Source organism: Salmo trutta, chromosome 11 (assembly GCF_901001165.1).
Source record: "Salmo trutta chromosome 11, fSalTru1.1, whole genome shotgun sequence".
NCBI lineage: Eukaryota > Metazoa > Chordata > Actinopteri > Salmoniformes > Salmonidae > Salmo > Salmo trutta.
The window spans coordinates 20,523,168-20,548,291 of NC_042967.1; the positions used below are offsets into that span (position 1 = coordinate 20,523,168).

At 42.9% G+C, this 25,124-nt stretch overlaps 2 protein-coding genes across 4 annotated transcripts; one reads left to right on the top strand and one right to left on the bottom strand.

Annotated features, from left to right (window-relative positions):
• Positions 1-2,421: 2,421 nt before the first annotated feature.
• On the bottom strand, positions 2,422-13,806 carry LOC115202439 (zinc finger protein 180). 3 transcript variants are annotated; one of them, XM_029766575.1, is made up of 5 exons: positions 13,714-13,806; positions 12,465-12,717; positions 4,471-4,670; positions 4,032-4,128; positions 2,422-3,783 (listed from the first exon to the last, which is right to left on the bottom strand). In XM_029766575.1, the coding sequence occupies exons 2-5, from the start codon at positions 12,697-12,699 to the stop codon at positions 2,570-2,572; spliced, it is 1,746 nt and encodes a 581-aa protein (XP_029622435.1). In that variant the 5' UTR covers positions 12,700-12,717; positions 13,714-13,806; the 3' UTR covers positions 2,422-2,569. The 3 variants fall into 3 exon arrangements, with proteins under 3 accessions (XP_029622435.1, XP_029622436.1, XP_029622434.1); XM_029766576.1 differs by lacking the exon at positions 13,714-13,806 and having other exon boundaries at positions 4,534-4,670; positions 12,465-13,087; XM_029766574.1 differs by lacking the exon at positions 13,714-13,806 and having other exon boundaries at positions 12,465-13,087.
• Positions 13,807-13,822: 16 nt separating this feature from the next.
• Positions 13,823-18,667, top strand: LOC115202438 (uncharacterized). Its single transcript, XM_029766573.1, has 4 exons — positions 13,823-14,131; positions 14,616-14,758; positions 15,018-15,129; positions 15,326-18,667. Exons 1-4 carry the CDS (start codon positions 13,840-13,842, stop codon positions 17,941-17,943), a joined length of 3,165 nt encoding a protein of 1,054 aa, XP_029622433.1. The 5' UTR covers positions 13,823-13,839; the 3' UTR covers positions 17,944-18,667.
• Positions 18,668-25,124: the final 6,457 nt, after the last annotated feature.

Sequence of the window (25,124 nt, forward strand, 5' to 3'; positions counted from 1 at the left end):
CAATGTTAGATGCGGCTTATGGTAGAAAAATGAACATTCAATTCTCAGGCAACAGCTCTGATTGACATTTCTGCAGTCAGCATGCCAATTGCATGCTCCCTCAAAACTTGAAACATCTGTGGCATTGTGTTGTGAGACAAAACTACACATTTTAGAGTGGCCTTTTACTTTCCCCAGCACATGGTGCACCTGTGTAATGATCATGCTGTTAAATCAGCTTCTTCATATGTCACACCTGTCAGGTGGATGGATTATCTTGGCAAAAGGAGAAAAGCTCACTAACAAGGATGTAAACAAATGTTAAAGTAAGCTTTTTGTGCATATGGAACATTTCTGGCAACTTTTATTTGAGCTCATGAAACTTTACATGTTGCATTCATATTTTTGTTCAGTGCACTGTAGGTAGTTTGACCATATTGGCAATGTTAAGCAAGCTAGCTTATAACATGCTTTACCAAGAAAGCATAATGTGAAAGAGAAATGAAACATTGCCCCTAAAATCAATGAAAATAATGTGTTGCTGTATGTCCATATTAACACACTGTGTTGGGAATATAATTGCCTATTATGCAGTCGGCCTTTAAGGTTGCAGATATGGGTGTGGTGGGGAGGCGTGTCCAACCCACAAGTGCCATCTTGAATTGACTGCAAGCCCATTGTGAGATAGAGCTAGCATTGTTTGCTGTGTGCTAAGAGGAATTTGTAGGCCTCTTTCCTATCACAGTCTACTGTTTTGGTTAAAATTAGAGGCCTGGATGACACCAGTGTCGTGATAAGGAAACAAAACACTAAAGTGGAGTTAACTTCTTTAGGAAAACAGTCCTTAAAAAACATTATGTTGTCATCCAGAGTCCCATGTATTTCTTTTCCAAGCTATAGCACACAGTATTTTACATACAGCAGGTTTTTAAAGGACTAAAGAGTTAAGTCTGCTTCATGTTTTCATTTTTGTCATGTAAAAAAATATCTCGATACTGGTGTTGTTCTGGCACTAGTGAAAATATCTAGACATTGAATAGTGCATGGGAATATGTAATGGAAATTATATGATTAAAGGTTTGACTAAATGATTTCACCCTGAAAATGTATAACCGAGTGATTATAAGGTTAATGTACTAATGTGTGTGCATGGGACAAGCTGAGACTTTAATGTGTAGCAATGTAAGTGAGACGTTCAAGGAGAAGGGGAACTGTTAACAGACAGCAGACAACTTGTGACCACGGAGGAACTGATAACAGGAAGGTCTCCCTGTCCCGGGGAGGGGAGAAACATTGAGGCTACAGTAGATTGGGTACCAGGTGCAAGATATGAGAAACAATGTATGTGTACTGTGGAAAAATACAGCCGCCTAAACCGGGGTGGAGTTCTCTACTGATGTAAGTTCATTTGTATGACGAAATGTGTTATATAAAAGGCTGTGTGCATTGTATGGATTTTAGAGCTCTCGCAAATAAACGTTCTAATCATTGTAGGCTGGGTCTCAGTCTGTTTCTTTCAACCGGAACCTTACACCTTCTGGTATACAAACTGAGTAGTTAAATTGAAGTTCGGTTTAAGAACATTGACAACTTAATTCCCGTAACAGAATATGGCCCATTGTGTCTTTTCCTTTGGGTTACAAACATTTATTTGGATGAGGACTTCCATTTAAGGACTCACACTCTCAACCAAAGGTTCTGGTAGGACTAAGATTTCAAACTGAGACCGTTGGCTCTGACAGGACTATATTATATTATTGTTGATTGGTTAAGTATTCTTTTGTTGTTTATGCTGAACCATCCTATCAACACGTCACAAGCTAACTTTATTATTAGCAATGTTAGCTCGCAATCCAGCTAGCTAAAATCTTATTGGTTGAAGAACTGGTTAGACTTTAAATGCACTTGAACACAATCATGGCAGACTTACGACTTCCCACGAGCACATGAATGCCCCATATTCAAATGTTTGTTCGGTTGGCATGATCATTTTGACAGACAATTCATAGACAGTCCATGTATGGCGTGAATTCTTAACCAACACACAGATGTCCTACCATTCATATTTTCATCAAAAAGAAAGGAGGACCAAGGCACTCTGAATATAATTAATTAAAATGCCTTTATTTGTACGGCATGTTAAATGATAACAAAGATTACAAACTCTTGACGTGTTTCGGCTGCATGGCCGTCGTCAGGGAGTACAAAGATATAATAATGCATGTCCTCTTTAAAACAGCATTTTCCAATCAAACTTGATTTGAAGAGGGTTACAGGAGTCATTGGACAACACCTAGTAAATACTATACATATTAAAAAGTGAAATACTGTATATGTTATAAAAATGAAAATCAAGGCTAGAAGGATCAGAACTCATAGAAAAGTAGTTCCAACCTTGAATATGACTGGGCAAAGTGGTAAGAATAGATCACAGAAAACATGTTCATATTTTCAAAGTCTTTATTAATAAACAACTGATCACATCAATGTTCTCAATGTCAAATAAAATAATAAAACTAGCTGTCCGAAGAATAATGTAGCAATTGTAAGAGCGTCTGCTTTATAACAAAAAAATGTAGAAATAAAAAATTCAGTCCAGGAGACTCGGCCTGTGTTTGCGCTGGTGTGATTTCAGATGTGCCAGTCGTTTGAAGCTGAGTCCACACACAGAACAGCAGTACGGTCTCTCCCCAGTGTGGGTGCGCAGGTGCACTTTCAAAATGTCTGCCCGCGTGAAGCTCTTGTCACACATAGTGCAGCAGTGGGGTTTCTCCTGCGTGTGAATACGCTGATGCACCTTCAGGTTCCAGAGCCGACTGAACTTGTTCCCACAGATGGAGCAGCAGTAGGGCTTGTCTGTAGTCTGGCTGCACTTGTGCCTCTTCAGGTCGGAGAAGGAGGTGAAGCCCTTGCCGCAATGGCTGCAGAGGTGGAGTCCCTTGGCCTGGTGGACCCGCTGGTGGACCTTGAGGTTGCAGGCCTGGGTGAAGGTCTTACCGCACTGGGTGCAGGAGTACAGAGGCCCAGACCCTAACCCTGTACTCGACCCTCTCCCCATTTTGTGTTTCTGCTTGTGGGCCTTGAGGGAACTAGAGTCTGGGAAGGTCATTGTACATTGATTGCAGGCATGATGCCTCCCCACTCCTCCTGTAACCTGCTCTTGTGAACGATCTCTGAGGTTTAAAGAGTGTCCAAAGTCTTCAGCGGCACCATACAGGCTCTCTGTGTTGTTGTTGTGGGCTGAGCTTCCAGAGTGGAGGGAGGTTAGCCCGCTGTGGCCAGCTCTGTTACCCGACTCTGCGACACCGTGTTCAGGGTACAAGACACTGGAGTCCTGCAGGTACCCCTCCTCGTTGATCAACAGGCAGTTCCGGTCTCCCACCTCCGGGTGGGGGGATGGCGTTGGCGACCCCACCTGCTTCCTCCGGCTCCGATGGGGGCCAGGCATGTGGGAGCGATGGTGATGGTCTCCCCCCTCAGACCCCCCCAGGTTCACTTGGTAGTGACCCACAGCTCCGTAGCTCAGCGCCCCCAGACGAGACGGGGAACCAGGAAGCCTATCCAGCCCTTCCATGTCTAGAAGATGGCCTCCACTATCACCACTGCCGTAACCAGACTTCTCAAAGCCGACCCCCAGTTCCTCCACGCTGTAGCGGGGGCGGTAGAGAGGTTGGCTGGGGTCTCCTGAGTCTCCCTCGGGACCCGATGGTTCAGGATCCTGGTCTAGACCAGACGCCCAGTCATCCTGGCACTGCTGCAGCTCCTGCTCACTGAAACTCCCCGAGACGTCTGAACCATCGGCCTCTGAAGAACACAGGGGACATGAGGCATCAGAAGCATTAATATTTAAGACATTAGCAATAGTAGAAATGGTAGTAGAGTAACTGTAATGTTAAATGTCTACTTACAGCTTCAAGTTGACTTTACATGTGTAATAATGAATACATTTGAAATGACACAGCATACTATAACTTACTCTTGTTATCATTCTCATCATCATAAAAAAGTAGGCAATTGTCTGTGTTATATTTGTGGTAAACTCCTCAACTCACCATCCAGGCAGACGCCCCATCTCTCCCGCAGCTCAGTGTTGTGGAGAGGCTCCTCTTTCAGCAGGATATCCAGCTTCTGACCTGCGACCTCTGTGGACTGGAAGAGCAAATTATTCTGACTAAATAATGGATAAACTGACAGTGACTGAATAGAGCTGACATGATAGTTTTCTATTCCGAATTCTCTTCTGGGACCCCCAGACATCTCACAACTTTGTCGTAGCCCTGAACTAGCATACTTGATTCAAGTAGTTAAGGGCTTGAGGATTCGTTGACAAGTTGAATCAAGTGGGCTAGTTCTGGAACAGTTCAAATATGAGGAGAGGTTTGAAAATGGCTGCCCTATTCTTTGTGACAATCTGTTATATACAATATATTTCCACCAAAACATTCTGTAACACCACACCCACCGCAGGTGATTAGTCAATCCCCTACCTACCTCAGAGATTCTCCTAGGGGTGGTGGCATCAGCCTCCAAGAGTTTACTCAGTCCTCTAACTACCTCAAAGGTTCTCCTTGGAATGGTGGCCTCAGCCTCCTCCAGATCATTGAAGGCTGTCTCCCCGGCCACGCCCCCACAGCTGCTCCACTCCTCCCCTGGTACCTTCTCCTGCTTCAGGTCACGCCCCCTCTCCACACCTGGCCACAGGTAAACAAAGAGAACATTTCATTTGGAGTAAAAGGAATGTAACATTGTGGATAATGGAGTCTCCTCACATAAGATGAAGGAAAGGAAACATCTTATTAAGATGTCACCACCAGCCATGACTTTGACTCCTTTCTTAAACCAATACTGTCTGATCACTAAAGTATGGAAGGTACACATTACAGTAGCCCCACTTCAGAGTGATTCTATATTTATCACAGGAGGTTGGTGGCACCTTAATTGGGGAGGACGGGCTCATATTAATGGCTGGAGCAGAATCAATGGAATGGTATCAAATACTTCAAACACATGGTTTCCATGAGTTTGATGTCATATCATTTGCTCCGATCCAGCCATTATTATGAGCCTTCCATCCCTCAGCAGCCTCCACTGATTGTATGTATGTATGTATGTATGTATGTATGTATGTATGTATGTATGTATGTATGTATGTATGTATGTATGCATGTACAGTACCAGTCAAAAGTTTAGACACATCTACTCATTTAAGAGTTTCTTTATTTTTACTATTTTCTACATTGTAGAATAATAGTGAATACATCAAAACTATGAAACAACACATATGGAATCATGTAACCCCCAAAAAAAGTGTTAAACAAATCAAAATATATTTTATATTTGAGATTATTCAAAGTAGCCACCCTTTGCCTTGATGACAGCTTTGCACACTCTTGGCATTTTCTCAACCAGCTTCACCTGGAATGCTTTTCCAACAGTCTTGAAGGAGTTCCCACATATGCTGAGCACTTGTTGGCTTCTTTTCGTTCACTCTGCGGACCAACTCATCCCAAACCATCTCAATTAGGTTGAGGTCGGGTGATTGTGGAGTCCAGGCCATCTGATGCAGCACTCCATCACTCTCCTTGGTCAAATAGCCCTTACACAGGCTGGAGGTGTGTTGGGTCATTGTCCTGTTGAAAAACAAATGATAGTCCCACTAAGCGCAAACCAGATGGGATGGCATATCGCTGCAGGATGCGGCGGTAGCCACCCTGGTTAAGTGTGCCTTGAATTCTAAATAAATCCCAGACTCACCAGTAACGCACCCCCACACATCACACCACCTCTACCATGCATAGAACCACATATGCGGAGATCATCCGTTCACCTACACTGCGGTTGGAACTAAAAATCTAACATTTGGACTCATCAGACCAAAGGACAGATTTCCATGTCCATTACTTGTGTTTCTTGGCCCAAGCAAGTCTTCTTATTATTGGTGTCCTTTAGTAGTGGTTCCTTTGCGGCAATTCGACCACGAATTCGACGACGAGTAGGTAAACTACCACAACTCCGTCAGGAAGTCCAGGATCCAGTTGGAGAGGGAGGTGTTTAGTCCCAGGGTCCTTAGATTAGTGATGAGCTTTGTGGGCAGTATGGCGTTTAACGCTGAGCTGTAGTCAATGAACAGCATTCTCACGTAGGTGTTCCTTTTGTCCAGGTGGGAAAAGGCAGTGTGGAGTGTGACTGCGTCATCTGTGGATCTGCTGGGGTGGTATGCAAAATTGGAGTGGGTCTAGGGTTTCAGGCATGATGGTGTTGATGTGAGCCATGACCAGCCTTTCAAAGCACTTCATGGCTACAGACGTGAGTGCTACGGGGCGATAATAATTTATGCAAGTTACCGTTCCTTTGTTGGGCACAGGGACTATGGTGGTCTGTTTGAAACATGTAGGTATTACAGACTCTGTCAGGGAGAGGTTGAAAGTGTCAGTCAAGATACTTGCCAGTTGGCCCGCGCATGCTTTGAGTACACGTCCTGGTAATCCGTCTGGCCCAGCGAGTTTGTGAATGTTGACCTGTTTAAAGGTCTTGCTCACATCAGCTACAGAGAGCGTGATCACACAGTTGTCCGGAACAGCTGGTGCTCTCATAAATGCTTCAGTGTTGCTTGCCTCGAAGCGAGCAAAAAGGCACTTAGCTCACGGCTGGGTTTCCCTTTGTAGTCCGTAATATTTTTCAAGCCTTGCCACATCCGACGAGCGTCAGAGCCGGTGTAGTAGGATTCAATCATAGTTCTGTATTGACGCTTTGCCTGTTTGATGGTTTGTCTGAGGGCATAGCGGGATTTCTTATAAGCATCCGGATTAGTGTCCCACTCCTTGAAAGAGGCAGCTCATGCCTTAAGCTTGGTGCGGATGTTTCCTGTAATCTGGTTGGGGAGTGTATGTACGGTTACTGTGGGGACGACGTCGTCGATGCACTTATTGATGAAGCCGGTGACTGAGGTGGTATACTCCTCAATGCCATTGGATGAATCCCGGAACATATTCCAGTCTTTGCTAGCAAAACAGTCCTGTAGCTTAGCATCCTTGTCATCTGACCATTTCGTATTGAGCAAGTCACTGGTACTTCCTGCTTTCGTTTTTGCTTGTAAGCAGGAATCAGGAGGATACAATTATGGTCAGATTTGCCAAATGGAGGGAGAGCTTTGTATGTGTCTCTGTGTGTGGAGTAAAGGTGGTCTAGAGTTTATTTCCCTCTGCTTGCACATGTGACATGCTGGTAGAAATGAGGTAAAACAGATTTAAGTTTGCCTGCATTAAAGTCCCCGGCCACTAGGAGCGCTGCTTCTGGGTGAGCATTGTCTTGTTTGCTTATGGCCTTATACAGCTCGTTGAGTGCGGTCTTAGTGCCAGCATCGGTTTGTGGTGGTAAATAGATGGCAACAAATAATATAGATGAGAACTTTCTTGGTAGATAATGTGGTATACCATATACCATATCATGAGGTATTCTACCTATGTCGAGAAATACCTCGAGACTTCTTTAAAATTAGACATCGCGCACCAGCAGTTGACAAATAGACACACACCCCCCCCCCCCCCCCATCTTACCAGACGTAGCTGCTCCGTCCTGCCGATGCACGGACAAGCCAGTCAGCTTTAAATTATCTGTGTCATCGTTCAGCCATGTCTCCTTGAAACATAAGATATTACAGTTTTTAATGTCCCGTTGGTAGGATATTTTTAGTCGTAGATCGTCCAGTTTGTTTTCAAATGATTGCATGTTGGCCAATAATACAGAGGGTAGCGGTGGTTTACCTATTCGTCTGCGAATTCATGGTCAAATTGCTACAAAATAAACAGTACTAAAGGCCACCAATAAGAAGAAGAGACTTGCTTGGGCAAAGAAACACGAGCAATGGACATTAAACCGGTGGAAATCTGTCCTTTGGTCTGATGAATCCAAATTTGAGAGTTTTGGTTCCAACCGCAGTGTCTTTGTGAGACGCAGAGCAGGTGAACGGATGATCTCCGCATGTGTGCTTCCCACCGTGAAGCACAGAGGTGGTGGTATGATGGTGCTTTGCTGGTGACACTGTCTGTGATTTATTTAGAAAGGGCTATTTGACCGAGAAGGAGAGTGATGGAGTGCTGCATCAGATAACCTGGACTACACAATCACCCGACCTCAACCCAATTGAGATGGTTTGGGATGAGTTGGACCGTAGTGAAGGTAAAGCAGCCAACAAGTGCTCACAACACGTGGGAACTCCTTCAAGACTGTTGGAAAAGCATTCCAGGAGAAGCTGGTTGAGAGAATGCCAAGAGTGTGCATAGCTGTCATCAAGGCATAGGGTGACATTGAAGAATCTCAAATATAAAATATTTTTAGATTTGTTTAACACTTTTTTGGTTACTACATGATTCCATATGTATTATTTCATAGTTTTGATGTCTTCACTATCATTCTAAAATGTTGAAAATTTGATTTGGATCTCTTTTAGTCCCCATTTGGACTAATCTTCCAAGAGTCCTTAAATATTAAAATACAATTTATATACGAACACATTTTCACATATAACACACTATTACAAACATACATAATATACTAACGTAATAAACCAATAAATAATCAATCTAAAAAATATGGATTCTTCATCTACTGTAATCCCACAACATTTCTGTGTATTATATTTAAATTGTTTTAAAATAATGTTTACATTTGTATATTGAAAGGTTTCTGGTTTGCTCAGTTAATTTATTCCATTTCTTTATTGCTCTAAATCGAAATGTTATTTTGCCTATTTCTCTTTTCTGTCTGGATAACGCATAGATGGTGGACAATCTATTCCTAGTATTTACGGAATGTCTGTCTCTTACCAACTGATTACCGTTGTGAATTGTACTTGGCCGTTTTAAATTATGTATATTATGAAATAAAATAAGCATGTTTTTTTCAATTATCTTGTCGATTGATGACCAACCAAGAACATTGCGTATTACTGCAACAGAAAAACCATATCTCCACCGTAAAACAATCCTTGCTGCATTGTTCTGTGCAATCTGCAGCCTCCTAACTTCACTTGATGATGCATTTCCCCAGACCACAGAACAGTAGTTCACTTGACTCTCAATTAAAGCTTGTGTTATTTGCTTAAGAATTTTTCCTGGTAAATATTTAGCTATCCTTCTGATTATACATGCTGTTTTAATATATATATATTTTTTTACATAGATTAGTTATTTGAGATGACCATGATAAGCAGTTGTCTAGCTGCACTCCTAATAGTTTTGTTTCTGCCACTTCTTCAATTTGTACTCCTCCCATACTTAATTGTATCCCATGCTGTTTTGGCCTTTTCCTAGTGGAACAGACAAACATAGCTTTGGTTTTCTTGGTGTTTAAAACAAGTTTATTCTGGCAAACCCACTCCCTAATATTCTCCAAATCTCCTTGTAAAGCTTGCTGTACCTGTTGAACCGATTGTCCTGCTGCATACATTGTAGTATCATCTGCAAATATAGTAGCTTGAGTTTCAGCTAGGGCATAGGAAAGGTCGTTGGTATATATTAAATAAAGAAGTGGCCCAAGGCAGCTGCCCTGCGGTATTCCACAGTTTAAAGCATGAGGGGAAGAAAATGAACCATTGACATAGGTGGACTGTTTCCTGTCAGTTAGATATGACTGTACCCAATTCAATGCTACCTCCTTAAAACCATAATGCATTAATTTTGTCAAAATTATTTCATGATCCACTAAATCAAATGCTGCACTGAAATCTAAAAATAGTACCCCCACAAACTTGCCATTATCCATAGCATTGAGCCACTGGTCAGTCATGTCAACCAATGCAGTGGTAGTGGAATGATTTTTGCGATAAGCATGCCGATTGGCTGTAATCAGATCATTATTTTCCATGTTCTCCCATATTTGTCTAATATCTTACTGAGTGTAGGGAGTAGACTAATTGGTCGACTATTGGCAGGAGGAGCGGGTTCTTTGCAGTCTTTCGGAATAGGACACAGTTTAGCATGCTTCCATACATTTGCAAACATCCCCTTTTCCAGTGACCAATTAAATATGTATCTCAGTGGAACTGCAATCTGGGGAGCAGCACAGCAAAGCAAAAAAATTGTCCATAAGATCATAACCTGTAGATTTCCCATCAGGTAATGACTTCAAAAGGTTTAACACCTCCTCTACTGACACCGTTTGCAGACTAAAAGAGCAGATCTTGTTGCTCATAATATGATCATCAATCCATTGGACAATAGCTTGTTTGGAAGAATGTATGTTTACATTGTTGCTCAGTAAATTAATTTTCTTTGTGAAAAATTCTGCAAAATGATTGGCAATATCAACTGGTTTTGTTATTATTCTCCCGTCAACCTCCACACTAGAAGGGCATGATGAGATAGATGTAGCAAGTAAACCCTTAACTGTATTCCATACCTTTTTAGAATCATTTTTACAATCAATAAAAGCATTGAAAAATAACTTTTTGTCCCTTCGATTCAATTTAACTGCATAATTACGCAATGTTCTAAAATTCTGTTCATCAATTTCTGATTTTGATTTGGCTGCTAAGACTTTTAACATATTTATTTGAGAAAAAGCCTCACCCAGTTCATCATCAATCCATGGAGATGGAAGAGCACCAACTGTACTCTTTCTTACTGGGGCATGATGGTCCATTACCTCAGTGAGCAAATCAATAAAACATTCTGTAGCGTGATTTAAATCATCCTCTAGATAAATCATCTCCCAGGGTACAGCAGCCAAATCATTTAGAAATAGCTCATAATTAAATGTTTTAAAATTTCTCTTGACCACAATCCTAGGTGGTTTCTTTGGAACCTTGGTGTTCATGGTTATGGTCACAATATTATGGTCTGTCCAGCCCACTGGCATTGATCTGGCTTTTAAGCATTGCGATGGTATATTACAGAAAATCAGATCAATGCATGTGTCTGAACGATGACCCAACTTAATTGATGATCTAGTAGTATCATTAACCATTTGTTTCAAACCACAGTTCTCAGCATATCTCATCAATTTTGTTCTATTCGAATTATTGTGATCCTTCCAATTTATATTAAAATCACCCAAGATAAATACATCTCTGTTGCTATCTGTGGCCTTGTCAAACCCAGTACATAAGTCATCCAAATAGGACACCTTAGAGCTAGGAGGTCTATACACACATCCCACCAATATGGCTGCCTGGTGAGGCAGATGTACCTGAGCCCATAGTGCCTCTACTTGATATACATTAAGGTCATCCCTCCTCTTAAAAGGTATATGATTCTTAATGTACAGTGCTACACCCCCACCATTCCTATTCCTGTCCCTTCTAAGTAGACTATATCCATGAATGTTAATTTGCCCATCATTTACAGATGCATCTAAATGCGTTTCGGTAAAGGCCAAACTATGAATATTATTTATCTTGACCAAGTAAAAAACTTCATGTATTTTGTTAGGAAGGCTACATACATTAACCTGAGCTATATGCAACCCTTTCCTTGTCAAGTGAAGATCAATAGAGCATGTATTCGTTATAGTTGAAGTTGTCATGATACACTACAACATACAGACTCAAATTTGAACATTAAATTAAAATAGCCAGGGAGTTACTCTACAGTCCCGAAACAATTGCCCGTTGATATAAAGTTTATCCATCACCATGGAGAATCGTTGATTCAGGCAACGTTTTTCCTTCATGATGGGATATAATTTTTTTCTCCTTTCATTGATCTCGGTGGGGAAGTGATCATTCATTCCAAAATCAGTGTTTCTGAGTTCTCTGCCCATGTTCTTCGTCATTTCCTTTTGCTTAATTTTGTCAAAACATGCAATAATAGCCCGTGGCCTATTTCCAGAGGCCTTACCTATTCTATGGACTCTGGAGAAAGTGACATAGTAAAATAAATAAAGAAAAACCCTTAAATGAGTAGGTGTGTCCAAACGTTTGACTGGTACTGTGTGTGTGTGTGTGATATATATATAAACAGGCAAAGTGTCATATATATATATATATATAAAAAATTGTGTACAAAACATTAGGAACACCTTGCTAATATTGATTTGCAACCCCCTTTCGCCCTTAGAACAGCATTCATTTGTCGGGGCATGGACTCTACAAGGTGTTGAAAGCGTTCCACAGGGATGCTGGCCCATGTTGACTCCAATGCATCCCACAGTTGTGTGAAGTGAGCTGGATATCCTTTGGGTGGTGGACCATTCTTGATACACACGGGAAACTGTTGAGCATGAAAAACCCAGAGTGCCTGGCACCGACTACCATACCCATCAAAGGCACTTAAATATTTTGTCATACACAATCCATGTCTCAAGGCTTACAAATCCATATTTAACCTGTCTCACCCCCTTCATCGACACTTATTAAAGTGGATTTAACAAGTGACATTAATTTGGAGAAATAGCTTTCACCTGCTTAGTCTATCATGGAAAGAGTAGGTGTTCCTAATGTTTTGTACAATCATTGTAGATATGTGTTTTGATGTCTCTCACTTCACCTGTCTGTGAGGTTCCAGAGCTTCTCTCCTCGGTTTCCTCGTCAACTCTCCCACAGTCGGCACACTTCCCCCTCCGGCCTCTCTCTTTGTCCCTATCCCTGCGTCTGCTCTCCGACCACTGCAGCCGCTTCTTCAGTGACTCGACCTGCTCCCGGCTCCGGGACACCTCCTTGAGGAAGCTATCCTCCACCAGCCTGGTGATTTCGTACATTGCAGCCTTGAATACCGTCTCCATGACTCCGGAGAGCTGAGACTGGAAGGTTACGATGGCTTCAGACATCATGGCAAACTGTCTATGTGTAGCTAGCTACAGTTAAGAGTTCGTAACATTTAGCTACTTTTGTTCAGGTGGATCAGTGTTACGACCCAGCACAGAAAAATGCTAGGAAGCTAGCTAGCTAACGTTAGCAGGCTAGCTACTGTTGGACGTCGTCTCTCTCAATGACGGTCCTAATAACAATTGCAATACTTTCTAGATATAAGATGTAGCATTTACTGTATGAGGATATTCGAACAAAGAAATACCATAGGCATTGAAAGAACGCAAGCTTATGGCAGTTTGGTAATTAACGTTTGATAGTTACAGAACCAACACTAAAATCACAGACAGAACAATGAGACATATATTTCACCGGATGTATAAAATGTAAGCATCCGCTTAGCCTTTCCACGCACTACCAAATATGGTAGTGAAAGGAAGCCTAGGCCGGCAGTGGGAGAATATGGAACGACATTTTGCTCGTCGATTAAACATTTGATCTCAAAACAGTTTTCTGTTCCCCAAACGATTATCTGTTATGAACAGAGTGTACCATGTGCGAAAGTTTTTAAAAATCACGTTGTGTAGAAGGAGCGTCAAGGCGAGGAGGGGGAAATAACGGAAATATGCAGATGAATGCTAGAACGCGCCAATAGGATATCACTAGTTCGTGATTGGCTCTGTCCACCTCTTTCCTTGTTCTGACCACTATGACTAATTTGTTCCCATTGGAAACAACAGGCTGTGTCTATCTTGGTCTAGTTATAACAGATCTTTGCTAAAGTCATTCACAAAAAACAATAGCACTTCCGGAAACAAACCTACGGATCTGGTAGTGGGACAATCTACACTACGGTCCTCTCTGGAGAGAAAATGTATTTATTTGAACAAAACCTTTGCATGTTTTCACGTTGACTGTAAATAAGGTTGAAAATATAATACGGCTATTTTTATAAAATTGTGTAAAATATTTACAGGAAATCTACACACCTCTCAGTGTGTCACACAAAGCACTGTGTGCCGTGTCCATAGAATAAGAAGCCATGTTCTGATCAATCCTGTACGTTATATTCGAAATAATAATCGATTTTACAAGTATATGAGTGTTGGTTGAAGATGGCTGCCACCAACATGTCGAACGACGGGTTTCATATTCAGTTCGCCTCTGTTATGGAGAGTGTATTGAAGACGGCAGTCACCGAGACAACGAAACTTTTCGAAACAACTATTGGGGATCTGCGAGCCGAAATATCCAGAATAAAAGAAGAGAACGAGGACCTCAAATCAAGGCTTCGATCCCATGAAATAACGAAGAGATGGACCGGTGAAAGTGAACGCCAAACCGCAGAACCTAGACCGAGTCAAAGTACAACACGTATTGGAAAATGTGACATCGGCGTTCAATGCGGTGAGGTGAAAACGTTAGCTACTGTCGCTAACTATCTCTCTATCTACGTTCAAATTACTCACCCATGATCACACATCCTGATAACTAGTTAGCTGAGCGTGTAGGCTCACAGCTAATATTTTCAAAAACTACTTCATGTAGCTACGTTTAATTTGTATAGACTACAATATTAGGCAGAACATATCGTTTTGAGAGTTGTAGTCTATATTATTATGCATTCATAAATGACTGATAAGAGATCCTTCATAACCTAGGGATTGAAATGTCACCCAAAATGATAGGTATGTTGCAACCATAGAAATATATAACATAGAATGTACTTGGAACCTCAAACACTGGCAATTTGACTGGATTCTATTTGTATGGTTGCAACACAGGATGTTGAAATGTTCTGTCACATCAGTTGGTTTCTAATCTTTAACTCAGAGTTTTTTTGTGTGCCTTTTATCCTAAGTACAACTCTCTCCTGGTCTGGTATTTTCAGTTCTGACAAAGCAGGCTTTACCTCGGGCTGGGGAGCAGCACCTGCGGGAGGAGGACCAGGGGACTGAGCTGCACTGTGGAGCGTATGACGAGGAGGGCAACCCACAGATGGCCTTTGTTCTGATCAAACAGGAGGTGGATTGGGTAAGACAGGCTTCTAGCCTGAGTCCCCACCTAGTCTAAGTCCCAGATCTGTTTGTGCTGTCTCGTCAAGTCATCCACCTCTCTATACTCAACCTGTTGTTGGTGAACCCAGAAAAAAGAAAAACCTTCACTCTGCGCTTGCTAGTATCACTTGTTCATTTAAGCTTATGTACATCGGCCTCACAGTCTTTGTCAGAGCTTTCGATGACCCTATGCTTTTGTGGTTGATTGTGCCATTGTCACCCCACCCCCCCATCAGGAGGCAGACTATTCTGATGACTACTCCCCCGGGTACATACTGCTGAAGAAGGAGGGGGGAGATCCCCCGACTCTGGTCCGTAGACAACCTCTCAGAGAGTTACCAGGCAGAGGTAGGAACTAGGGAGACCTGCTTCTGAATGTCATTACAATGTATTAAACAGTATTGGGATGAGAACCAGGCTCTAATAATATCTATAATAATCTCTCCACTGTTATTCTCTCTGTCTTTTGTTCTTTCTCTGTCTCTCTTTGCGTCTCTCGCTTTCCACTATCCCCGCCACCTTTCTCCGTCCTGTCCCTCTGTAGCCCTGGTCCCTCCTGGAGCCGTCAGGGCCCTGATCAACCGTTACACCCAGGAAAGGCCTCCCACCACCCAGTCTACCTCAGGAGCTGCAGCGGCCGTCCTCCAGGGAGATCCAGACACCCAAGAGCCCCCCCAGGCTCTCAGCCCATCCCAGCCCAGGACCAAAGAGGTTACCAGGGGCAGTACAGGCCAGGACCAGGCCCCTGGAGCAGAACAGCAGTCATTGGTAATACCAGCAGCAGAGTCTCCATCAACATCACACCTGACAGAATCTCCTCAATCAGCAGCCACTATCCAGTCTACATCAACTGTCCTGTCTGCTGTAATGGTCCAGTCCACGGTAACTACTCTGTCAATAGAAACTGTCCAGTCGACCGTAACGGTGAAGTCGACAGCAGCAGCGTCAGAGCGCCTGCCACCTGTCCTCTCCGGGTTACCCAGAACCCCTCTTCAGGATACACAGCCCAGCCCCGTACCCCCTCGTCCACCCCGATCATCACCATCACAGTCCCACACAGACGTTCTACCTGTAGCTCATCCAATAGCAGTGCCCTCAACACAACCAGCTAGGCCTACAGCTGTACCTGATGGACCACCGGCCGCACCACCAACACAACCGCAACCGCCTACAGTTTTGGAGCAGTTGGGTATTGCCAGGGCAACATCGCTAACACCACTGGTCCAGTCCACTCCTTCTCCAACTGTGTTGACAGAACCTGCCGGCCCCCCTGAGAAGCAGGTGTCGTTGGTCACTGAGCATGTGCAACGCTACCCCACTGTGCCACGACCGAAGTCACCTGCTGTCCCAGAGAGGACGTCTGATGAAGCCCCTGTACAGCTGTCAGCCCCTGCTGTAACTACACCCTCACCCTCTGGCCCCTTTCAAATGTCTAAGACACCGTTTTTAGCTCAGTTGTCAGTAGTACCCCTAGTACGCGCCCTGCCGAGGTTGAAGGAAGACGAGGAGGAAGAAGAGGGGGAGGAATATGAAGGGCAGGAAGATGAGGGAGGGCTTTCTTCCCTCCCTGCCACTTCTACGGAAGCTGTGACAACCAGGTCTGTTGCTACGGAGACGACCCCCGCCGGCGAGAAAAAGGAGGAGATTGTTGTCCAGGTAGGCGGCAGCCGAAAGTCAAGTCGACGTGAATCGATCCTCTCTGGTCTCCGCCTCCGCTTAAGGCCTCGCCCCCGGGACAGTACTCCATCTCCCGTGGTTGCTAAGAAACCCAGAGGACAGAGAACCGCCCCTCTAGACCATGACTACTCAATGGTGATGCAGAACAGAGGAGAAAAGTCCAGGGAATCACACGTTGACCAGGATGTAGTAGAGGACACCGCTAACGGTGAGACGGCTGACGACAAGTCTAGTGGACAAGGAAGTAGTAACCACATCATCAGTGAGGAAGAGGGAGGAGCTAACACTGATGTGAACTCTCCGACCAGAAAGTCACCTTTTGGTGGAGGTGTGTCCAAATCCAAGAAGAGAAGCATGACCTGGGTGCAGGCTCAGAGAGGTTTGGCTCTAGCCCAGGCTAAGAGGAGTAGGTCAAAGGTCACCAAGGCCTCACAGAGAGGTCTGAGGTCAGAGCTAAGAGGTCTGGTCACACAGACACAGTTTCTGCCTTCTAACCCACAGTGCCGCCTGTCATACAGCCCTAGCCCTTGTGCTGCCTCCACATCCAGCCCACGCCGCACCAGCCCTCGCCAAGCTACGGGAGCGAACGTGAACCCTTCCCCTACCACCCCTCCTCACACACAGCCTCACCCGTTCAAGGTCACTTCCACCACCCCTCGCCGCTTAACACCTAGTTTGGTGGCTGCGGCGGCTTTACATTTGAAACGGTCTCCCTCCACCCGTCAACCTATTCCGTTCACCGGCAGCCTTCGCTCTGGCTTCAAAAAGTCCCCCCAGAGCCCACTGATGTTCCAGCAGGCGCGGCATTACCTGCAATCACAACCGATGTGGTCGCCACCGGTACCATACCAGCTCCAACAGTCTCCCCAGGCTCCACGGAAACGTCTCGCCAAGAACCAGTGTGCAGACTGTGGTCGTGTCCTGAGCAGCGCTGCTGCTTTAGAGAGTCACGCCTCCCTCCATACGGGGAAGCGCCCATTCGTCTGCTCAGCCTGCGGCAAGGACTTCCCCAACCTCAAAGGCCTCAACCGCCACGACCGTGTCCATGGCAACCAGCGGGGCCATCAGTGTCCGCAGTGCAGCAAGACCTTCGTCTACCGCTTCGGCCTGACTAAGCACGAGCAGATGGTCCATAGCGGTGTGCGCCCGTTCGCCTGCCTGATCTGTGGCAAATGCTTCGCCATTCGGCGCGACATGGAGACGCATCTCCGCGTTCACACTGGAGAGAAACCATTTGCCTGCTCCCTCTGTGTGAAGCGGTTCAAGAGGCGTGTGGAACTGAATGTTCACCTGAGGTGGCACAACGGGGAGAAGAGACACTGGTGTTCGTACTGCAGCAAGGGCTTTCTGGATTACAATAATCTAAAGAGGCACAAACTGGTCCACACCGGAGAGAAACCCTACACCTGCTCTGAGTGTGGCAAGCACTTCAAACAGACTGGCCATCTGAAGAAACACCTGAAGACAATACACAAAGACCGATAGATAGGGCAGGGGATGAGTCTTTAATGGCACCCTATTCCCTATATAGTGCACTATGCAGGCTCTGGTCAAAAGTAGCGCACTATATAAGAATAGGGTGTATAGATGGAAATAATAGACATTCTCCATTTGTCAGTTCAAAACCCAGCCATATAGGTTTTAATGGGATATTGTGTGTAGTTTGGTGAGGAAAAAAATACATTTAATCATTTTTTTAATTCAATCTTGAATTCTCACAGTGATTAATGATGCAGGGATCTCAATCTGTTCTCACAGTGACCGGGAAGGACTTGTTATTTTATGTTTTTCTGTACTGATTGATTACAAGAGTCAACGCTTTGGTTGTGTAAACATTTGGGGCTACTTTTGTTGTTTGGAAGGTTCACGCTACGAGAGAATGACGTACCTAAGTGATGGCGTAGTGTAAAAAAAAAGAATGACGTAGCTAAGTGATGACGTAGTGTAAAAAAAGAATGACGTAGCTAAGTGATGACGTAGTGTAAAAAAATAATGACGTAGCTAAGTGATGACGTAGTGTAAAAAAATAATGACGTAGCTAAGTGATGACGTAGTGTAAAAAAATAATGACGTAGCTAAGTAATGGCATAGTGTAAAAAAAGAATGATGTAGCTAAGTGATGACGTAGTGTAAAAAAAGAATGACGTAGCTAAGTGATGACGTAGTGTAAAAAAGAATGACGTAGCTAAGTGATGACAGTGTAAAAAAAGGAGAAAAATGTTGAATTTACATTTATTGTATTTAAAACAAAATCTGATTATTTGTACATTTTGTTTATTAAGAAGTTGTTAAGCTGAAAGCAAGGTTAAATTTAGTTTTATCGCGGTCATGCACATTATGGTTTTATGTTCGACAGGTTTGAACTAGTTTCATTTAAATTTGTTTTATGTTATCTGTGCTTTCATTGCACTCTTGATCAATGATGTTCCTCATGGTTGGTTTAATGGATCATTTATAGAATGGTGTGGGCTGATAGATTTAGGCCTAGCCGTAGAAGATAGCTTTAAGTTTATTCTAGGGTTTAACCTATTCAGTGCTGTTGAATGTTTAAAACCAGACATTACTTGTTTTAATAATTTTTCAGCGCTATTAGATATGCTTGGGAGGGTGCACTGTCTCAGCGTCCAGGCACATGTTGGGCCCAACACTATCAGTCATTTGAAAGTTTAAACCGTCTAGGATGGGCGCTCTATGACATTGCAATATCAGATTTGCTACTTACACTGAAAATAAATCTGTCTCATCTCTCTGGGTCAGTTAGCAAGAACCAATTAAAGTTCATATTTTGGTTTGGCTATTGTGCTTCTATGTTGGAAATGTATTATTTCTCATATCAACTAATGGCAGTTGGACATCTACAGTGTTTTCAGAAAGTATTCATACCCCTTGACTTATTCCACGTTTTGTTGCGTTAAAGCCTGAATTCAAAATGGCTTAAATGTTGATTGTTTTTTCACCCATCTACACACAATACCCCATAATGACAAAGTGATAACATGTTTTTTGATTTTTAGGCAAATACATAAATATCTCATTTACATAAATATTCACACCCCTAAGTCAATACATTATTATAGTCACCTTTGGCAGTGATTACAACTGTGAGTCTTTCTGGGTAAGTCTAAGAGCTTTGCACAGCTGGATTGTACAATATTTGCACATTTATTATTTTCAAAATTCTTCAAGCTCTGTCAAGTTGGTTGTTGATCATTGCTAGACAGCCGTTTTCAAGTCTTGACATAGATTATCATGCCGATTTAAGTCAAAACTGTAACTAGGCCACTCTGGAACATTCAATGTCGTCTTGGTAAGCAACTCGTGTGTTTTAGGTTATTGTCCTGCTGAAAGCAGAATTTGTCTCTGTGTTGGAAAGCAGAAAACTAGGTTTTCCTCTAGGATTTTGCCTGTGTTTAGCTCTATTCCATTTATTTTTATCCTAAAAAACTCCCTAGTCCTTACCGATGACGAGCATACCCATAACGTGATGAAGCCACCACCATGCTTGAAAATATGAGGCGTGGTACTCGGTGATGAGTTGTTTCGGGATTTGCCCCAAACATAGGGCTTTGTATTCAGGACAAATACAGTTTTGGAATATTTTTTTTCTTTACAGGTTTCCTTTTCACTCTGTCATTTAAGTTAGTATTGTGGAGTAACTACAACGTTGTTGATCCATCCTCAGTTCTCTCCTATCACAGCCATTAAACTCTAACTGTTTTAAAGTCACGATTGGCCTGAGCTGTTTCCTTCCTCTCCAGCAACTGAGTTAGGAAGGATGCCTGTATCTTACCAGGGTCACCAGGGTCTAGCCCGTGCATGTTATTCTTGTTCATATATGGTGACAAATAAGATACAAAAAAATAATGCCAAACAAAAAGTATTCAAACATTGAAAAACCCGGGTGGTATTATGAGAGATTATAAGAACGCTCAAGAAATTGTGTTTTAACCCATATTTGATGTCGCGTTCACGTGCTAGTCGGAACTAGGAAATTCTGAAATGTTCTAACTGGGTGCAGTTAATCACGGGCTGCGATCAACGAATTAGCAAGTCTCAAATGTCGGAGTTTCCTAGTTTTGAGAATGACACAAATATTAATTTTCACAAAGTTTGCTTCTTCAGTGTCTTTAGATATTTTTGTCAGATGTTACTATGGAATGCTGAAGTATAATTACAAGTATTTCATAAGTGTCAAAGGCTTTTATTGACAATTACATGAAGTTGATGCAAAGAGTCAATATTTGAAGTATTGACCCTTATTTTTCAAGACCTCTGCAATCCGCCCTGGCATGCTGTCAATTAACTTCTGGGCCACATCCTGACTGATGGCAGCCCATTCTTGCATAATCAATGCTTGGAGTTTGTCAGAATTTGTGGGGTTTTGTTTGTCCACCCGCCCCTTGAGGCTTGACCACAAGTTCTCAAAGGGATTAAGGTCTGGGGAGATTCCTGGCCATGGACCCAAAATATCTATGTTTTGTTCTCCGAGCCACTTAGTTATCACTTTTGCCTAATAGCAAGGTGCTCCATCAGGCTGGAAAAGGCATTGTTCGTCACCAAACTGTTCCTGGATGGTTGGGATAAGTTGCTCTCGGAGGATGTGTTGGTACCATTCTTTTTTCATGGCTGTGTTCTTAGGCAAAATTGTGATTGAGCCCACTCCCTTGGCTGAGAAGCAACCCCACACATGAATGGTCTCAGGATGCTTTACTGTTGGCATGACACAGGACTGATGGTAGCGCTCACCTTGTCTTCTCCGGACAAGCTTTTTTCCGGTTGCCCCAAACAATCGGAAAGGGGATTCATCAGAGAAAATTACTTTACCCGTCCTCAGCAGTCCAATCCCTGTACCTTTTGCAGAATATCAGTCTGTCCCTGATGTTTTTCCTGGAGAGAAGTGGCTTCTTTGCTGCCCTTCTTGACACCAAGCCATCCTCCAAAAGTCTTCGCCTCACTGTGCGTCCAGATGCACTCACACCTGCCTGCTGTAATTCCTGAGCAAGCTCTGTACTGGTAGTGCCCCGATCCCGCAGCTGAATCAACTTTAGGAGACGGTCCTGGCGCTTGCTGGACTTTCTTGGGCGCCCTGAAGCCTTCTTCACAACATTTGAACCGCTCTTCTTGAAGTTCCTGATGATCCGATAAATGGTTAATTTAGGTGCAATCTTATCTTATTGCAATCTTAGCAATCTTACTGGCAGCAAGTCATTTGCATGGCAAAGAGGGACTTTGCAATTAATTGCAATTCATCTGATCACTCTTCATAGCATTCTGGAGTATATGCAAATTGCCATCATAGAAACTGAGGCAGCAGACTTTGAGAAAATGTATATTTGTGTTATTCTCAAAACTTTTGGCCACGACTGTAGTAGCCTAAACCTATCGCTGTTACATTGAACTGGGTGAATGAAATATGAATGACAGTTATCAAATATGCTGTAATAGAAATAAGTCCATCCTCATCTTAAACGCCATTGACCGCCATTGGTTTGTAGCCCAAACTGTTTGGACGCTACTAACGTTTTCGTGAGAGGACCGATATTTGGGATGTCTGCTGGTCTGACAAACACCGCTGTAGATGTTACCTTCCATCGCACATGAGGAATGCCGACATCGGCGGATTGAGACGCAGACCATGCAAAAAACACATCTTTAGTTTAAACAGATGGATTTTGATGGGGATTTCTTTATTATGCCAATTATGCTGCTGTTCCCTAGGGGTGGGATGTGTGCAGTCAAAGCATTATTTTCTCTAAACTGTGTCCTAAGCACTAAACTACTAGCCTAGTCAAGCAGACTGCCCACTATTTAGTTTCACTGATATGTGAAGTAAAACAGAATGTGAGATCAGACCGGTTTCACATTGCAACTAAACTACCTCAGGTTATTTGTTTTGTTATAATACAGAATCAGTAGGAAAGCAGAGATTTTTATTCATGACAGATGTAAACTAAAGACTTATATTATGCTACAAAAATTAAAACATCTTACAGTGCAAATAACATGTTGAGAAAGTGCCTAGAGAGAGAGTACTGTTGGCACTTTTTTACAAAAGGGACATTCATTTTCATGGTGGCTTTGACCATGTTTCAGGCTGACTACTTTGCAGACGCCTGCCAGATTTCACACATGGATAGGTGTTTAACATTTCAGCTTTCCACATCATACAGCAACCTGATCCATAATTTTGCTGACAATGATGTATCACGCAAAGCATTTGTCGATGCAATGCAATGTCTGCGATATAGTCGGCCTGGAACGTAACCGTTAACATTAAGAGGCAGTGTCGGAAGGCAGTCAATACATACCCTATTATCATTACCAAGTGGGAAGGTGGCATTTACCACATAGCAAAATCCACATGAACGCCCCTCCAACTGGTAATTACTGGTCTTTCACCCCTGAGCTACAACTTCTCCCAAATGCTGACCTCTGATGTCATCTGCTAAGGAAATTAACTCGATAACAGCATTTTCAGCAGTTAAATGAAACAAAACCTTATTAAAAGCAATCTATTAATATGGTTTTTGTAAACTATAATTAGTTGGCAAGCATGATGGCTGTACTTTGAGTTTATGGTTGTCGCAGCTGGTTGGCCATTAGCCAAATCAGTATTTCCCAACAAGTTCTAAGCATGTGAATGCACTTCACAACGTTTAAGAATTAAGTGATGAGGAGAAAGAGAGACGTGTGTTCTATAAGTCTAATTCTGGCCCAGAGATTTGGTAGTACTTTCTCTGACCACCAGAGGACTTGTGCGGCTGAGTGTCAACACTCTTAAAGAGGAGCTGAACTCAAAATACAACTAATTTGGTTGAAAATGGCCTACATGGCATCGCTATTAGTCAAGTACATGTTTTATTTAACAATGAATACATATTATTTAACTAGGTAAGTCAGTTAAGAACAAATTCTTATTTACAATGACGCCTACACCAGCCAAAACCGGACGATGCTGGACCAAATGTGCGCGGACCAAATGTGCGCAACCCTATGGGACTCCCAATCACAGCCGGTTGTGATACAACCCGTTTCCATTAACTTATCAAGATATTTTTTGTTGAAAATTTGCATAGAAAATAGATTCCTGCTACAGTGCGTTTCCACTGAAGGTCTTGTCAATAAAAAAAAGCTGGACGGAATGACGTCACATCTACAACAACTTTTTTGCTAAAATCTTAGTCTTGGTTAAAACAATAAAGTAGTTGAAGTGTTTATCCATTTAGGGAAATTGATGAATGAACTGCAGACAGCTTGTATGCCATCCCACCTATCGGTTTCATGTTTCAGGTAGCCTGCAAAAGCCCGCATGGATAGAATGCAAGATTTTACTAATATTTGGCATATTCTAATAATTCTAATGTGCCAACGTGTCGCCACAGTCAGCGCCATGATGAAACGTGTACTCTAGTAGATCTGAAATAATTGGATGTTGAAACTTGTATCCAGCCAATCAGAAAATCAAGGCGAAGCAATACAGGCATTCTTGAAAGTCAGGACAAGGATCCTGCAGACACATTTTTATAGTTGAAATGTAGATTTAGCAAGCAGTTGGCATTTAGAATCACGTGCCCTGCATACCTTCACAATTATTATTCATCATTTTATGGAGGGGTCGAATTAACCTGGATCAATAAAACCTACCTATTTACTACAAAGTGTAAACTACAAAGTCCTCTGACAAATCAACTGTAAATTTCGGTGTTCCTCAAGGTTCCGTTTTAGGACCACTATTGTTTTCACTATATATTTTACCTCTTGGGGATGTCATTCGAAAACATAATGTTAAATTTCACTGCTATGCGGATGACACACAGCTGTACATTTCAATGAAACATGGTGAAGCCCCAAAATTGCCCTCGCTAGAAGCCTGTGTCTCAGACATAAGGAAGTGGATGGCTGCAAACTTTCTACTTTTAAACTCGGACAAAACAGAGATGCTTGTTCTAGGTCCCAAGAAACAAAGAGATCTTCTGTTGAATCTGACAATTAATCTGGATGGTTGTACAGTCGTCTCAAATAAAACTGTGAAGGACCTCGGCGTTACTCTGGACCCTGATCTCTCTTTTGAAGAACATATCAAGACTGTTTCAAGGACAGCTTTTTTCCATCTACCTAACATTGTAAAAATCAGAAACTTTCTGTCCAAAATGATGCAGAAAAATTAATCCATGCTTTTGTTACTTCTAGGTTGGACTACTGCAACGCTCTACTTTCCGGCTACCCGGATAAAAGACTAAATAAACTTCAGTTAGTGCTAAATACGGCTGCTAGAATCCTGACTAGAACCAAAAAATGTGATCATATTACTCCAGTGCTAGCCTCCCTACACTGGCTTCCTGTTAAGGCAAGGGCTGATTTCAAGGTTTTACTGCTAACCTACAAAGCATTACATAGGCTTGCTCCTACCTATCTTTTTTTCCGATTTGGTCCTGCCATACATACCTACACGTACGCTACGGTCACAAGACGCAGGCCTCCTAATTGTCCCTAGAATTTCTAAGCAAACAGCTGGAGGCAGGGCTTTCTCCTATAGAGCTCCATTTTTATGGAATGGTCTGCCTACCCATGTGAGAGACACAGACTCGGTCTCAACCTTTAAGTCTTTACTGAAGACTCATCTCTTCAGTAGGTCCTATGATTGAGTGTAGTCTGGCCCAGGAGTG